At 36.8% G+C, this 17926-nt stretch overlaps 2 protein-coding genes across 9 annotated transcripts in view; one reads left to right on the forward strand and one right to left on the reverse strand.

Moving 5' to 3' along the window:
* LOC135071955 (receptor-type tyrosine-protein phosphatase N2) overlaps positions 1-17926 on the forward strand; it is a 29505-nt gene that overhangs the window by 7214 nt on the left and 4365 nt on the right. For 3 of the 8 annotated variants that reach the window (XM_063965853.1, XM_063965850.1, XM_063965852.1), the window contains 20 exons: positions 6376-6465; positions 7224-7277; positions 7369-7429; positions 7636-7770; positions 11933-12026; positions 12104-12236; positions 12307-12825; positions 12907-13050; positions 13258-13488; positions 14216-14318; positions 14395-14484; positions 14570-14649; positions 14725-14792; positions 14876-15118; positions 15594-15745; positions 16032-16086; positions 16207-16428; positions 16942-17139; positions 17455-17621; positions 17734-17787. In XM_063965853.1, the coding sequence (XP_063821923.1) occupies positions 6376-6465; positions 7224-7277; positions 7369-7429; positions 7636-7770; positions 11933-12026; positions 12104-12236; positions 12307-12825; positions 12907-13050; positions 13258-13488; positions 14216-14318; positions 14395-14484; positions 14570-14649; positions 14725-14792; positions 14876-15118; positions 15594-15745; positions 16032-16086; positions 16207-16428; positions 16942-17139; positions 17455-17621; positions 17734-17787 (2893 nt within the window). The remainder of the gene's footprint in view (positions 1-6375; positions 6466-7223; positions 7278-7368; positions 7430-7635; positions 7771-11932; positions 12027-12103; positions 12237-12306; positions 12826-12906; positions 13051-13257; positions 13489-14215; positions 14319-14394; positions 14485-14569; positions 14650-14724; positions 14793-14875; positions 15119-15593; positions 15746-16031; positions 16087-16206; positions 16429-16941; positions 17140-17454; positions 17622-17733; positions 17788-17926) is intronic. The other 5 variants (XM_063965855.1, XM_063965854.1, XM_063965857.1 and 2 more) reach the window with 5 other exon arrangements.
* The window catches only part of LOC135071956 (DNA-directed RNA polymerase II subunit RPB11), a 212472-nt gene that overhangs the window by 3778 nt on the left and 190768 nt on the right, over positions 1-17926 (reverse strand). The window lies entirely within an intron of this gene.

Genomic DNA, 17926 nt, shown 5'->3' on the forward strand with positions numbered 1-17926 from the left:
TTCATAACCATTGAAGTCACGGGTTCTTGCTGGAAGACTTTTTTTAATCATGTATGTCGGTATTATAAGTGCCAAGAAGTAGGTATATACCTAGGTAAAGGGTTGATAGCTACCTAATCTATCTTACACGATAACCAGTAGACCAGTAGTGAATATTATAATGACAATAAAAACAACTACATACAAACTTAGGTTCTAGTTTGAAAGGTTTTAGCGTGAAATGAGGTAATAGGGGGCTGTAGTAAGTTAGTCTAAGTATATTTATCTATTAATAATTGCTTTAAGTGCATTAAAATCAATAATGAATAAATAAAAATATTTCAAATTTTGCATGTCCATTACTCGCTTGGCCGCGCGTGCCCGCAAAAAGTATTTATGTAGTAATGTTAGGCACCATAGGTACTTACGACTACATAAGGTTTGACCGCTACAGTTTGCAACAGTAGTCAGAAAAAAAATAAAAAAGATTTTTCTCCATACAAATTTTCTTGTCATATTTTTTTTAAGCATGAAAGGCTCGTTTTATCGAAAAATGCATAATGACAAATGTTGATCAGCATTCAAAATGCTATCCAAAACAATTTTTGTTTCGGTGAAATTATTACTTTCGATCGTATGTCCACCTATTTTTAATATCAAACTACTGTGCGCCACGCCTCTTTGAACCGTGTTTACTTTGGCAGTTATATTCTATATTTATTCGATTCTAAAATATATTCCCAAAAATTTTGAAAGTTGTTTTAATTTGTATCACTTGGATATGATTTGTATTAGAAAGTGCTGTAAGTGTGACGCTTGAACGGAAGGAAGTCAACCTAACCTAACCAACTGCGTATTTCTAAACTGCGTATTTCTATACTGTGTAGCCGCGAGAGCTCTTTGGCGCGCTGTCTTCGGCGAAGTATTTTGCGCGCGCAGATTTTGACAGCGCGAAATATCTACTTTAGCAGAAATACCAAGCCTTAATATAAATACTTAGTCTTAGTTCTGCCGTTATTAAAACGTTTTGCATTTCTCTGAAGCGTTTCTAATCTACGCGGTCTGATATAGCTTCTAATAACTTATTTATATTATCCAGTACTTACCATTTTGGCTTGACTTTCATAAGCATATTACATAAGTTTAGGTAGGTACTCAATTAGTACCTATTAGAAGAATATTTTATTGTTTGCTCCTTTTATAATTAATGTTTATTTTGTTCTCTTGACAAGAAGGAAGCAATGTTAAAAGGATTGTGTTAAATTATTTAACGTCTCTATTCAACCAAGCAGAAATTAGTGGTAAGTACGTGCTGTAGACGTCTTCGAATACTAGGTCATTAAGCACATAACTTATCAGCAATGTAATCGATCGGTTTTAGCCTAGCTTCGGCTTCATCGTAATAACTTTGATAGGAATCGCGATATAGCCATCGCGAAGTAACTAGCCTACTTTAGGAAGAAATAAAACTTTTTGGTGCCGTGTAACAAATACATACGATTTATACGATTACCTATACAAGATAATGCAAGAAAGCTCAGTCAGAAAGGAAACATTATGTTACATGAAAACTATACTGAGGATCACTGGGTTTTTTTTATTCACGAGAAGTGCCAAAGGATCCACGAAATCTGACTTACATAATTACAAGTGAAGCGAAGTGCAAAACTACAGTACAAATTAACTACCTACTTACCTAGCTACTTTGCAAAAGAAACCATAAAACGGTGCATCTTTTTCTTTCCGAGAATAACTTATTCAATCTTTACTTTGGCCTCTTCAAAGAAAGCAGAAAAATAAAGAAAGATAAAAGAAAAGAAACTGTAGATGGGCAATTTGGAATGCAAAGAACATTGACCTCGGGGCGAAGCCGCCTACGCTTTGAAAACTGCTACGGCATTGTAGTATCTCAACAATTCAGCGAATTCATACTATTTTTGAAAGCTAAAAATATTTTCAGTCGTTGTTCTTAAGTATGCGTAGATTGATCATCTCACTTAGTTACTAATGTTTCAGAAACATATTTGATGAAACTTTTACACATAAGTATACAATAGCAAAACCAGTACCAGCAGAGCCGCTAAGCAGTAGGTAATTGAAAGAAAGAAAGAAAAAATATTTATTTATTTGAACGTTAAAGCACAGAATAATAATAAGTTATTATTAATACATGAAAACAGTTTTCTCAGTCTGAGTTGAAAACATCATGTACGAGTACTGTTTTGGAAAAAACAATCAAAATGTAACTACATAATAATGATACGCAAAAATGTTAGTAAAAAAATCTTTACAGAGCGTTGATTGCTTTTACCGCTTAGTTTGTAAAATTAGTTCTGGCACAAATTGATGTAGTTATTAAATAGAGTGCCTCTTTTAAAAGCCGGGATTTTAAAAGCTTTCACTTGGAAACATACAAAAACGGATGAAATAAAATATTGAAAAAGCCCTCGTAACAACTAAGCTATAGAAGAACAATTTGTCTATCAATTTGCCTCAACTGTAACGATTAGATAGTAAAATATTCAGTTTTAGACTAGTCTATCTATAGGATTTTGATTCAGGCAATCAATGTTGGATTTTTGTGTATAAAATACAAACCTATATTGACTCAATTTGATAGTTGATTAAATATTTTTAACAATTTGAGTCAACTTAGTTGATCTCATCTCTATAAATGCTTCTTGCGGACTTTATTAGAACGGATATTGCTACGACGCTACGAGAACTACGAGGTCGTAGTTCTTTGCTACGAGATTCGAATTGATATAATCAAGAAATCTATGATGATACTCGTAATTAAACTTTTGATCCTCATGCAATCGAAACCGGGGCGTCAGCTAGTGTAAAATTAGAAACTTCAAACTAACTATGTTAATACCTATTACTAAAAAAATATTCCAGTATCTTGAAACCGATTCATTAGAAAATTCAAATATTTTCAATACCTACAAAGTTTTCTACTCGTAGGTATTAGAGGACTTATTATTATTCTGTGGTATTAGTGAGTATTTCTAGTAACTAAGGGATCTCAATGAATTTACATACAGATGAAGAGCTTTTGCCGTATTTGCTCATTCGATGAGGTTCATTTGGGAGCTTTTGTGTTCCAGCAACAAATTGTAGTTTAATTGCGTTCGTAATCACTCCCACACGACTCCATTAATTATTCTAGATATAGAAGACGACAAACAAAGGTTACGTATTAGAGACTTGAAGCTCATGAAACTAACTAGTGTAGATTCATACTTTGATGTCCTTTAATACGAGTTTAATACTCGTAATACTAGAATGTAACGACGTTATATTAATACGAATCTGCTCTCAAGAACATAGTGAAGCTTGTGTGTCTAAATATTGCTTGAGGCAAATGCTTTGAATCTACTTTCATGTCTATTTTGGTATATTGATCTAGTTTCCATAATACAATAAGCTACCTATGAATACTGTACGCACGTTCTCTACCATCGAATACAGTTTTTTTCCATTCATAACAAAGACCCTACCTACATTATACTTCGTCCTTCGACATCACACAATACACTAAGTAGTCACGTCGATATGTATTTGTACGATGGACGTTCGGACAAAAGATTTCTACTATAAGTTGAGTTATTTTGGTATTATAGCTATTTTATTTATCGTAAATGGACTACAGAAATCTGGGGCAACAAACATTTTCTAAGTTCAGAAGCACTATTTTATGTTTAGGTCGGCACGTAACAGAGATGGATCGTTCGGGACACCTCCACATTATTTACTTGCCAAGATGTTCCAGTTTAGATTTAGGTTGTTTATTTCTACAATGTTTGCTACTCCTGGAGTATGTGACGAAAGATTAAATTACGTGAATAGATATTGAACATTTTAAGATAATAATCAAGTTAAATTTGAAGAACTATGGCCACTAGTCAATCCTTTATCAGAATGCATTCTCTGAAGTCATAAATATGTGGCAAGGGTAAGTTTAGCCAACAAAAAGTGAACATGAACTCATACATTTAATTGTGTATTGTTTGAAAAGTAATACAATTTTGGTCGCTTTTTTGTGTGTAAGAAAAGGTGGTCGCTCGGGCTTGACATTTTCGTCACACCATTATTCATCATTCTTTCCTATCCGTTGTGTTGTTCTTTTATTTTGTTTTCATATTAGCCCTTAATGGCTAGTGACAACAATGATACCCACGTAGATAATAAGATCTAAGGCGTTCCTGAAAGAGAAATGTTTAACTACATAAAAGCTATAAAAGCCAGCGTTACGTAAATGTTTTAAAAAGCGGGATTTATACAGGGTGTTTCTTGTAAGGTGTCAAGCCGAAGGCAGGTGATAGGTGAGGACTAGACCTATCGATTTCACCCCCATGTATGTTCTACGATTTTTCGTAGTTTAGAAGTTATCGTTAATTTTGTGATTTTTTCAAATTTTATGACCTAGTGGCTTAATTTTTTTTTAATCTTTTTTTTGGGTTGACTTTTCTCAGATTTCTTTTTTTTGACAGATTCCCTATTAGTTGCAGATATTTGAAAAAAATAATCACCTTCCTATCTTTGATGCAAGATACAAAATTTTTGCTAGAAACATAAAAAATATGGTTTTAGCAGAACATTCTAAAATTTTCAACTGAAATGTATGAAAAAAAAAAAGAATTTCCATAGGTCCAAAATAATTTAAAAAACTGCGCAGTTTTCTAAACTTTCATAATAACACAAAAAAACATGTACTTAATAGGTCATTATTTTCTGTAATCGCTCCACTAAAGTGGTAAGTCGGAGATTCCGTTACATGTTTTTGACTTTCTTAGGACTAAGTAATATTTGCAATCCCCTAAGTTGACGTTATGTAGAACACATTTAGAGACAATAACTGAAAAAGTTTTTTTTTATCCACAACGTGGACGCTCTTGCTTTTTATCTGGTATACAAAAGGGAATATGAAAATATTGATGACTGCGGACAAAGCGGACTGAAGCACAAAAACAATTTAGAATGCAAGAATCTTTTGTAAATTTACGAATAATTGTTTTGCGTCGTTGTCGAATGTGCATTCAGGTCAGCAGCGGACATTTTGAACATTTACTTTAAATTAAATCATTACACCCTTTTTTCTCTCTCTCTCACAGACACACACACACACACACGCACACACACACACACACCACACACAACACACACACACACACACACACACTTTCCCTTTCTCTCACACTCTAATAGGTAGGTATATCAAATTTAATCGTAAAGTAACTATCACCACTGTGGTCTAGTGCTAAGACTACCTATATAGGACAGCCAATTCCTCTGTGGTTTAAGATTCCGGGTGAAGCTCGCTGATCATCCATCAGTTTCCAACTTTCCATCAGGTCGGATGAAGAGCAAGAGCTTACTCGTTGTGGATAAAAAATGTTCTGTTCAGTTATTGTCTCTAAACGTGTTCTACGTAACGTACACTTAGTGGATTGCAAACATTAGTTAGTCCTAAGAAAGTCAAAAACATGTAACGGAATCTCCGACTTACTACTTTAGTAGAGCGATTACAGAAAATAATGGCCTATTAAGTACATGTTTTTTTGTGTTATTATGAAAGTTTAGAAAACTGCGCAGTTTTTAAAATTATTTTGGATCTATGGAAGTTCTTTTTTTTTTCAAACTTTTAAGTAGAAAATTTTAGATTGTTCTGATAAAAGCATATTTTTTATTTTTCTAGCAAAAATTTTGTATCTTGCATCAAAGATAGGAAGGTGATTATTTTTTTCAAACATCTGCAACTAATAGGGAATCTGTCAAAAAAATAAATCTGGAAAAAGTCAACCCAAAAAAAATATATTAAAAAAATTAAGCCAAAAATCACAAAATTAACGATAACTTCTAAACTACGAAAAATCGTAGAACATATATGGGGGTGAAATCGATAGGTCTAGTCCTCACCTATCACTTGCCTTCGGCTTGACACCTTACAAGAAACACCCTGTATATGAACACCCACATGAAAACTTGTTGAAAAGTTTTCATTGTTAGGTGTTTGAGTAAGTTTTTAAAATCTTTCTGTTACGTTTTTCCAGGTCCTCAGTGGAAATGGAATGGAATATTATACTAATATTGTCTTTAAACATGTCCGTTAGATTTTTTGTGAATTCGTATAGTTTAAATTCAAATTATTTATTGCATTGTGCAGAATAAAATTTAGAACTTTGGAGATACGCCTATACGCTTGGGCTTGAAACTTTTATAGAAACGTCCTATTTTCTTTAAGATATTATACAATATGCTCTAAGTATAGGCGGAAAGAGCTTTCGTCTTGAAGGCAAGAGTTGTAGGAATACCTAGATGGGTAAATTTACTCTTTAATTAAACAATATTGTTGTCTAACTAGTTATTGATAGTGTTCATTTTTGTGTGCAGATGTGATGTGCCGCCTCCGCTGGAGGCCGGCTTTGTGGGCGCTGGCGCTTCTGAGCTCGCTGGCGCCCTCGCACGCCGATGGGAACATAGGTAACTAATGTTTACATTAATTTATCATTTAAAGTACAAGTCCAAGACATACTGCAGGCCGCAAACTGCAGCCCGCAAACTGCAAGCCTTGCAGATTGCGGTCTGCAGACCATCTTGAACTTGTACCTTTATGGTGCTTGTACTTTAACGTTCACTATAATATAGACAGGTCCGTATATCTCAAAGAGTGAGGCAATAGAATAATGTTTGAGTCAAGAAAAAGCTGGTATTTTGATTTATTTATTACAATTTGTCCCACATTAATTCCAGTAAATGACTACCCACTTCCACTTAATTTTTTGTAGATTTAAAATTCACAAGAAATACTTAGACCAAAATTGTTGTTATCATTTACCGTACTACCTATTCGGAACAAGAAATAAAAACACAAGTGACTGTGAGTTTGTTTGGGTTGTTCGAAAGTACCAATTGGAAAAGTTCGAAGGATCATGTTTACAGTTACAGTACAAACACATTAAGCTTCTCGATAATGTTTACCTACTAAATAAGGTTTATTTAACATTAAAGGTCATTAGCACTCTTATCGACCCGGAAAGGGACCAACACCGTATCGCCTTTCCAGCGCTGTCAACCGCGAGACAAGGCTTTTACCACGGTTTTACGTTACGTTACGTTTAGCGTGCGTTGCAGCACGGATTTTAATACAAAGAATACTTACCGCCTCGGGTTGATCCGTTTTCGGGTTCATAAGTGTGCTTCGTCCTTAAAACTCTTTTAAAATCGCTAATTTTTCACAGGATGTCTATTCAGCGCCACTCTGTGCGTCGACGGGGTGGAATGGTGCTACGATGGTAGGTACTAGGTTAAGATTAGTTCAATAGCCTGTGAATGCAAATAATAATGTCGATGGAACATTATACTAATACCTACTAAAAAAATTAGATTTCGCCTTCGGGAGGTGCATCCAGATCTACGAGGAGCCGGACGAAGGGGCCCTCTACAAGTAAGTACTCCTGGACTTATAATATATTATGTTATAAGTTAATTATTTAATTGGATTAATGTATTGCCACAAATTATTACAAGGAATGGCCTGGGTAGCGCCACAGGGAATGCTATGTAAAATTGATCCTTAGCAATCTGTTATTTGAAAAAAATACCTACCTTTTAAAATACCCACCTAAATTAAAGTTTCCTTCAATCAATCAGGTATGACATGTCCTCGGGCCAACTGCAATGGTTCGAGGGCGAGCTGCAGCGGCTGGCCTCGCGCGGCTACCGCTGGGAGCATGCGTACACGCAGTGCGTGCTACAGGCCATGCTCTACACGCTACGACAGAACCTGTAAGTGCCTTATGATACACAGGTATCACTGCAATTTGTACAGCATATGTGACTACAGTGCTACGAGAATATTACTATAACGTAGTATTTACATAGTGCGCGCGACGAGCTCTACTCACTACGGCACGCGGCAGTACCAAAACGATCGAGTGTTTTGACGTTTATGAAACGCTACGTTATGTAGCAGTGCTACAGGTCACGATGAGAACGTGTAATAGGTACCTTAGCAGCACTAATGCAAGGATGACGAGCCATGATGAGAATAAGTAGTGCAACTTCGTAACACGCTACGGTTATGAAAACAAATGTACGAGTACATACGAGTATACCTAATAATACCTATTTTAAGTGATACCTACCTTATTTCATGTAAAGTTTCACTTCCAAAACGTGGGTGTAGTATTCGGTCTAGGTAAATTTAACGCCTTGTTTAATAAACAAGGTCTATGAGGCATTATAAATCGCCCACTCATTGACTTTTACGAACTCTACTACTTTTATAAGTTATTTAATTACTAAGTAAATCTGAATGAATTACGTTTCTTTACAAACATCAACTAAATGCGTAAGTCAAATTAGTAGCTACGCTATTTTGATTTATAGTTAGCAAACTTACCTAAAGTTCTAAGTTCGTTCAAAGTGAAACATGCAGAATAAAATATGCTCGCTCAACACGTCTACACATTTTTTTCGTTTATGTGTTACTCCCACACAAACTCTCGTCCACCCAGCGTCGGACTGGCCATACAGTCGGGGTGGCATTTGCCAGCCGGGCCCCAGCCTGCGCGGGCCCCCACGGCCTGGGTTGCAGGGCATGCGGCAACCGTAGCACAGGGGGCCCGCGCAGCGTGGCCCCTGTGCTACGGTTGCCCGCGTCATGTCTCGGAAACTATGCGTCGTACAAAAAAATTGTACAGTCATAATTTGTAGAAAATTGCTTTGCCTACAAATACATATGTTAATATAACTTTTTGCCTTAAATTAAAGATTAAAGAAGTTATAAGCAAAAAAAAAATCCTTTTTGCTTATGTATAACTTCTCTAATTTAATTTAGGACAAAAAGTTATGTAAACACAGGGCCGTCTTTAACCTACTAGGGGCCCTGGGCACTTACGGATCAAGGGGGCCCTTGTCATCTAGAAAAAGGTATTTTGAGACGGACAGACGGGGGCCCCCTCCGTCGCGGGGCCCTGAGCACGTGGCTTAAGTGCCCAGTGGGAAAGAGGGCTTTGACCATTTATGTTTCTTTCATGATGCCCTGGCCTTCATTGGTTGGATTTTTGGCAGTCAAACAGTAGACACTCACATAGAATCCTAAACTATAGAACAAAGCTACAATACCGAACGGTGAAGATGTCAGACTGGCCGAATCGGGATCCAAGGAACACTGGTTTGAACCCCGCCGCCGCTGGACTATTGTGGGGAAACCACTCGTCACACAAACATAATTTAGCTAGGCGCAACGCTCTCCACGGCATTGATGTTGAGATCAGGTCAACCTGATCTTCTGGCTGAAAGAGGGGCCTGTGTAAACATATTTGTAGGCAAAACAATTTGCTACAAATTATGACATAGTGAATTTTTTGTAAGACGCTTAAAAAGTGTTTTCACCCCTTTTTTCAAGATGGCGGTTAGGGGACAAGGGTGGCGACCCCAAAAACTTGAGGTTAAGCTTCTATTGACCACATTGACCCACACATGTCCCAAAAATAAAATTGCGTTCTCTAATAAATGCAATACTCGGAAAATTGCCGGAAAATGATGGGAATTTTATTTTGCTTTTTTTATGTAAATTATTACAGTGTTTAATTCTCACAATTTCATTCACGCAAGTGACTTGTGAGAGACGATTTTCAGCATTAAAGCGCATAAAACGAGACTTCGTTCTCTACTGGGGCAAGAACTGTTAGATTCGTTAATTATACAGTGTGAGTCACGATAAAGTGTACATATGAAATTAGGTGAAACTAGACCTATTTTTATCGACAAAAAAGAGGTCAAATTTTTTTGAGATTTTTATTTAATTTTTTATATATTTTTTTTCTTAAAATTACTTATTGTAAAGAAAACGTAATAACTTTTAAACTAAGAAGTATATCCTGATAAAATAAAAACAGTAATAATGCTAAATAACAGACGATAGATACTAAAAAAATACTAAGAAAATGCCAACAAATAATAAAAATTGATACTTTTTGAAAAAAATCTGCTTATAAATTCGTGTTTTTTTGGTTTTCTCCAAAAAATGCCCCTATAACAGGTGGTTTTTATTGCTTTATATTATTCTCTATCGTATTACCTTTGTAAAACCAAAAATCGCATGTCTCTATCCCTATCACAACATTTTCTATGATAGTTTGAACAAAGGCCTACCACAACATTATTCTCCGCTACAGGTAGGGACAATTTTAATTTTAACTAAAATGCTTATTTTACTTCGAAATCTTTTGTTTTTATTTGAAATCTAACTTGTCTTTATCAAAATTACAAATCTAGAGCCATTTTCAGTTTCGTAGTTAACGAAGCGTTGAATGGCGCGCCCGGAGAGGCTTAGTTCAAACGATCATAGCAAATGTTGTGATAGGGATAGAGACATGCGATTTTTGGTTTTACAAAGGTAATACGATAGAGAATAATACAAAGTAATAAAAACCACCTGTTATAGGGGCATTTTTTGGAGAAATTAATCAAATAACCAAAAAAACACGATTTTAAAAGCAGATTTTTTTCAAAAAGTATCATTTTTTATTATTTGTTGGCATTTTCTGAGTATTTTATGTATTTTTTTAGTATCGTCTGTTATTTAGCATTATTACTGTTTTTACAGGATATACCTCTTAGTTTAAAAGTGATTTACGACGTTTTCTTTACAATAAGTAATTGGAAGAAAAAAAATCTATAAAAAATTTAAAAAAAATCTCAAAAAATTTTTGACCTGTTTTTTGTCGATAAAAATAGATCTAGTTTCACCTAATTTCATATGTGCACTTTATCGTAAGTCACACTGTATTAAATACAGAATCGGATCTAAACAAGGATTACGAAAACAGCAGCTTTTACGATCGAGTCATTAACTGCTTAGCTGAAAGTTCTCCTGTTTTAAAAAAAATGTTGATTGGCTAGCTTTATATTATTATTTGTTATTAGTAAATACCTACTTATTATTTTACTTTATTTTAGTATTGTAATAAATTTTTTACAGTTTGTTTATCTCAATTTGTGTATCTCAGTATTTTTCGATAGTATCCCATCACCATGATCTAGTCTCGGGCCTCGGGATTGCAATCAGCCACCCGGGCCCTTCCGGCCCAGTCCGACCCTGCGTCCACCTACCTATTTCTATTAATACTAGAGATGAAACGGATATCCGGTAACTATCCGGTAGGCCGGATATCCGGCCTAAATTTACTATCCGGCCGGATACCGGATAGTAACTCACTATCCGTCCGGATACCGGATATTTAAAAACTATGACATATTCCTATAATAAAATTAAATACATTAATCTTTTGAGGTAAATATTAATAAAATGGCTTACCTATACTTTTATTGAAAGTCCAAAAAGTTACAAAAAGCCTTATTAAGGCCTTTCAAAAAACTTATTTCTTATTCACTGTAATGACGAATACATAAATAGTAAATATCTGTTAATGTCGATCGATCGAAAATAGGCGATCTTTTTTTTACTGATGGTCTGATGACATCATGCAGTTGAGTCTGATGAAATGTAGCAGTTCAGTCAGATTACGCAGCAAGTAAACTAATTTGATTTTCGGTATTCAATGGCACACTCACGATGGCAACCGAAATCGCCCGAATTCATCTGTCCCCTAGACAAGTGGAAAAATCTGACATTCTATTCGGACGGATTCGATTTTCGAAAAGTGTGACTTGTCTAGTCTAGTAGACCCACTGATCGCGTTCGAAGCTCCTGTGCGGCGCTAAACTTGTCACGACAGGCAACGTGATAATGGGCCAACTATCCGGCCGCCGGATATCCGGCTATCCGGCCTAGCAGCTCGCCGGATATCCGGTATCCGGTATCCGGCCAAACAACTATCCGTTTCATCTCTAATTAATACTACCACTGACCTTTTGCAGGGTATGCAAATATGCCTCTAACTGATAACTTTAGACTTTCAATATCGTCGTGAAATTTCAGGGATCCATCCATAGTGAACACCAAGATATGTGAACACTTTGTTGATCCAAAACTAAGCTCTGAAAACATTGGAGACGGAGAGGACGATACAGAAGTAAGTCACGTTTTAATCACAATGAAAACAATTTTATCTATGCTATTTCGATCTATAATTTCTGAATTATATTTTAGGTTGAGCCTGATGAGACAGCCTTTGTGCGTTTTACGCCGAATTCGCAAATTGCGGATTCTGATTACGCAAACGAAGTATACAACCCCCCATTGACCCCCGATGAAGATCCGATAGCATATCTTATGGCTAAAGGTAATAACAGTCTCTTGTATTAAGTATTGATTTAAACTGCGGGAGTCTAAAGATAATATTGTGATTACAGAAAATGAAGATGAACTCAATAATGACGAAAATCCAAGTGATAAATTACGTGACTTGATGATGATGAGCACACAAGAAGAGGAGTCCCCTGTCATACTGCCTTTTGAAGGATTTAGGGAAAGGATACAAGCTGAAAAGGCAAAGGCCCATGATAGTGACAATACGGTCCCCAATGTAATGATAGACAAAGATAAGAAATCCCTTCCGAAAGCGGAGAAAGATAACGAAGTCGCATCCTTCTCAGACGAAGAACGCCTGGGCGCCCATTTCAGGAAAATTAAAACAAAGCCTCCGCCGTACACAGCGGAATATATTACCGGAAATAGATTCTCACCTTTAGATGCTGAAATCCGTTCGAACGCTTTAGAAAAATACAAGCAAAGCTTTGCTGAGAAAAACTTCCCTTTTGAATATGAAGCAGTGGAAATGCCGGAACAGAGAATTTATAATGACGAAGACGGCTTGGACGAAATTCCATTTGATGCTGGAAGTGGCGAACTAGATCCCTACCATTCAAAAGGTACCTTGAGTTTAATTTGATGGTTTGACAAGAAATAAAACTTTATAAGTACCTACTCATTAATTTATTGAACTTTTTCAGATGGCCCTATAGGTCTGGATGGGAAACCTTCTAAAAATATGGAGTACTTAATGAATTACTGGCGAGAAATCATTAATTCTAAATTGAAACCACAAGGCGCCTTATACGCAGAAGGTGGCCCCTTGAAAGCTGATGACGTGCAGGGTGAGTTATGTTTACCAAAAATGAGAGCCATAAAATATCATGTAAAGAAAATAATTTATGTTGCTTTATTGTTTTATTTGCAGTGTAGGTTATTCGACGCAGCAGCATTGTCTCACTCATTCTTTTAAATACCAAACATGATTGTTCTTCTTTGTTTATTATGTTAATCGATTTTATTTTATTTTCTGACTGATCTCTGTCACATAGGCCCCCTAAACCCGAATGGCTCGGCCCCGACACACACACACCGGCTCGATGGTGTTACAGATACCGACCATGTTTCAGGTGATACTCCCAAATTTTATTCTGAAGAAATTCAAGATTTCCTTAATAACGAATGGGGATTTAAACGTAGGGAAAGAGACGATGTTAAAAAGCCCGGGCCTCGCCTGGACGCGAAAACGTTAAAGATTTTATACCACAATAAATCAGTGACAGGTTAGTGTCACGATAGCCTGAGATAGTTTGTTTTAGAATATTGTCAATGTACCCTCCAGACAAACAATATTATGTTCCAATGGAATATAAAATGCCCTTCCTAAAATTTCGATGCACTCTACATTTGTCTAGAATATTGCACTAAATGTTTCCCTATGTGAGCACATCTTATTTTCTTTGTCACATTCAGCATGTATTTTATGGTTATTTATTTATTTACGGTCTTCCTTTTTAAGTGTTGTCTATTACATACCTATCTTCACTTATTTATTTTAATTTGTGGGATGGGTGATATTTTGTTATTGTCGTGATCATTTTTCTTACATTATTCATGTCGTTCATGTTTCTATTTTATAAATGTTAGATGTCTGTCTGTAATACACGCTTCTTGTATAAAATATTGACCTCTACTTTTTTCTATTTATTCTACACCCCTTTAAATATTAATTTCTAATAATACCTAGTTCTGTGTGTACTTACTACTTATCTAATAATTATATTCATATCTATTTTATTAACATGATCTGCAAAGTTTTCATTTTGAAAGGCAATTATTGCATTAGGTATAAGTACCTACTGTAATTTTCAAAACCATGAGGAAATTATGTAAACCTTGCTAAGCTTTGTTTTTATAATGTGCATGTTCCCAGTTTTGTATAAATGTTGTGATCAGCAAATTCTTGTAGAATGTTATGATTGATTCCATGGAGAATTATTCTCTTTCCAGCTCACGGGCCGGCTGATGCTCAGAAATCACCACATGGGCATGATCATGACCACAATGATTACGATTATGACCCTTCTTACGCATACGTCTTGTTCCAAGACAGGTAAAGCTCTACTAAATTCTAACATTCAATAAATAACTAAGTCCCGAGTTTGAACTTTGTTTTGTTTTTGCTTCAGATTCCTAACTGATTGGGAGAAAGGCATTTCATTCATATCAAGGCTTGAAGAAATGCTCGGATTGGAAAAAAATACTTTTACCAACCCTCGGTAAGTTGAAATTGCTTGTGAATTATTATGTATTTCACGAAAGATGGAAACAGGAATTGAATATTTTCTTTTACTTTGCTTACAGGGTTGACAGAGGTGAAGTTACTTTCAAAGTAGAAAAGAACAACAAAGGTTATAACGCCGTGGATGTCGCTCGACGTGTTGGTAAGAAATTTTTCTAAATTAAGAATCAAAAATTAGATAAATAATGCGAAAATCTAATTAATCTTTTATTTTCAGATGATATCAAAGAAGACCTGCGTCGAGAAACGGGCGCTCAAGTTTTGTCGACTGGCGTTGGTGATCGGGTAAGTTTGTATAGAAATGTTTAATTAGGTAGCCAAAGAACAAATTGAAACTGAAAAATCACCTAACATAATCTAAAAATCAGTCCATTTCACAGAGCAAGCGTCCCGTGATCCGCCATATTGAGTCTCCGGAGACCTTGTTCTTTGGTCTGGAGTTGCCAGTACTGCTGGCTTTGGTGGGCAGCCTGGCGGTTTTGATAGTAGGGGCGGTCATCTTTGCCGTCCTTCTAAAACGAGACTTCAACTCTAAGAGGAAGATGCAAGGTCTGTCTTCCGCAGCAGAAATTGATGCTGAGGCTAAAATGGACTACCAGGTAACAATAGAGGTATATAAATTATGAACGACTACAAACTAAAGCGAGCTACTAGTTAGTCTTCATTTTTTACATACTTACTCATTTTACTTATTTAAATTGTTCTGCATAGAGATCACTTATTATTTTACTAATAATACTTATTTATGATACTAGTAATTAAATAATTATGTTATGCCTACTTAATAGGTGGTTTTGTATTTTGTGCGCTAAGAATAACATATTAGGCTTTATTAATTAGCATAATAGGTGCTAAAGCTAATTACCAAAATCAATAATGTCACAAAGATACGAAAGAGTCCAATAGCCATAGTGTTTTTACTCGAGAAATACACACTCAGTCACAGCGGCTTTATTTCACTTTATTATTCAATCACAATATTATAGTAAATCAATCTAGTGCGAGCTTACTTTAGTCCATAGTAATAGCACTATTTAGGTAGTACTATAAGTTGAACCAGTGATCAACATTAGCTGATCGTTGCAGGAGCTGTGCCGTGCCCGCATGTCGGGCAAGTGGACTGGCCAGCAGGCGACCGCAGCCGCGCCGCACCCGACCGAACCGCCGCAGCGTATCACCTCGCTGTCGCGCGAACCTGATGCGAACTCTCCCTCGACCAGGTCCAGTACTTCATCCTGGTGAGCGAGTTCTTTTGTTTTCCTTCCGTATGATGTCAATATTACGCGAGTACGAAGACTGGCCAGCAAGTGATTGTAGCGGAGATGTCTGTCTGTCGCGTGACCCCGGTTCTAACTCGCCCTCAAAGGACCTGAACTTCATCTTGATGTGCAACATAATATTTTATATTGTCCTTTAGTCCGTAGTTTCTATGCTGTATAGTAATATACGAACAGAGTGAACCGAGGATCTTAGCATGTATTTTTCTTTAAAAAATAATATTATCGAAATATAATTTATTTGCAGGAGTGAAGAACCAGCTCTGACTAACATGGATATTTCCACTGGACACATGGTTTTGGTAAGTTTCTTATTCATCCTATTTCAATGGAGACGGTATTGTCCTCTCTACCATCTTTGTTAATGGACCTTTTTTCTTTATTATCTCTTAAAAGATTTTGATTATTATCTCCTGTGCTAGGCCTACATGGAAGATCACCTCCGCAACAAGGATCGCCTGGAGCAAGAGTGGCGTGCGCTTTGTGCTTATGAAGCGGAGCCCTGCGCCACGGTCGCTGCCCTGAAGCAAGACAACACCGGCAAGAACCGATATGCTGATGTCCTGCCGTATGACCACTCGCGGGTCACCCTCAACACCCTGTCCAACCATCTCGGATCTGACTACATCAATGCTTCGACTATTGTAAGTTGCTAAATGTGCAGTTTCGTTTGATAATGTAACACTACAATTTTCGAACTTTATAATTGTTGTATCTCTTAGCTTTTGCTAAGAGTTGTGAGTTGAATCTTCTTTTGAAGATAATATAGTGGAAGTACCATGGTACTGACTGAATGGCCAATGTAACCACGTAAGGCTTTGAGTATTAAGTCCAACTGTTTTAGGTCTACACTATTTCGTGCAATAAAGAAGCAAAAGTAAATTAAGTAAAAATAATAAATAACTTAATTACGGGACTACTCTCACCTCTCGTTCCCACCGCTTCAACTCCTGTGTAGCCAGGATCTACAGCTTGACCGCCAATAAAAACCCAGCCAGTGAAGGTCAAGTAACTATGTCCCGCTGGGGACTGTCATTGGACCCGCAACGAAATTAATCAGAATAACGTAGGAGGAATTAGAGGTTAAGGTTCGACTTCCCTCCAAATGTATTTCCAAAATGCCTACAAATTACTGTTAAACATTGTCCTTGTTGCAGACGGATCACGACCCCCGTAACCCGGCGTACATCGCCGCCGCCGGTCCGCTGGCACACACGGCGCCCGACTTCTGGCAGATGGTGTGGGAGCAGGGCAGCGTCGTCATGGTGATGCTGACGCGCCTCACCGAGAACGGACAGCAGCTCTGCCACCGGTACTGGCCGGAGGAAGGCTCGGAACTGTACCACATCTATGAGGTAAGACGCATTTGTGATCTAGCTATGAGAGACGGGTCTCTCTCTAACTTAAGAGTTCTGTCTGGGGTTTGTTTCCACACGAACAATGGGTCTAATTTGGTTAAAATTCTGATTGCTCAAAAACTAAAAAGTGAGTTATGATGACTAGGCTAACATTTCTTGTCTATGAATAACATTTAAACCAACAAACTTAGAGACTCATTATTTTTATTTCCAAAAGAATGAAAAAGATGCCTGGGAAAAGAAGTGACTGCGGCGACACTGAACTCGGCAAATAATTCCCTACTAATATTTTTTTAAATTTTCCATCACCAGGTCCACCTAGTGAGCGAGCACATCTGGTGCGATGACTACCTGGTCCGCAGCTTCTACCTGAAGAACCAACGCACGGGCGAGACGCGCACCGTCACCCAGTTCCACTTCCTCTCCTGGCCCGAGAATGGAGTGCCATCTTCGACGAAGGCTCTGCTCGAGTTTAGAAGGTAAAGAACCACTTTGAATACTTTTCTTGACTAAAATCGTTTGCGCTTGACTTTTAAATAATGCTCAATGATAATGATAATGGATGTTAATTGCTGAAAATGTTTTTTACAGGAAAGTGAACAAATCTTACCGAGGACGATCCTGCCCGATTGTGGTGCATTGCAGGCAAGTTCTTTGTTTCTTGTTTTTTATGAGGTTCTCAATGTTCAGTATTATTTATTTTTATAAATATAAAATTTAATCTACTACATGATTCAACTGATTATAAATGCAACTGAAATTGTAATATCCGGGGACTAAAACT

Source organism: Ostrinia nubilalis, chromosome 5 (genome assembly GCF_963855985.1).
Source record: "Ostrinia nubilalis chromosome 5, ilOstNubi1.1, whole genome shotgun sequence".
Lineage (NCBI taxonomy): Eukaryota > Metazoa > Arthropoda > Insecta > Lepidoptera > Crambidae > Ostrinia > Ostrinia nubilalis.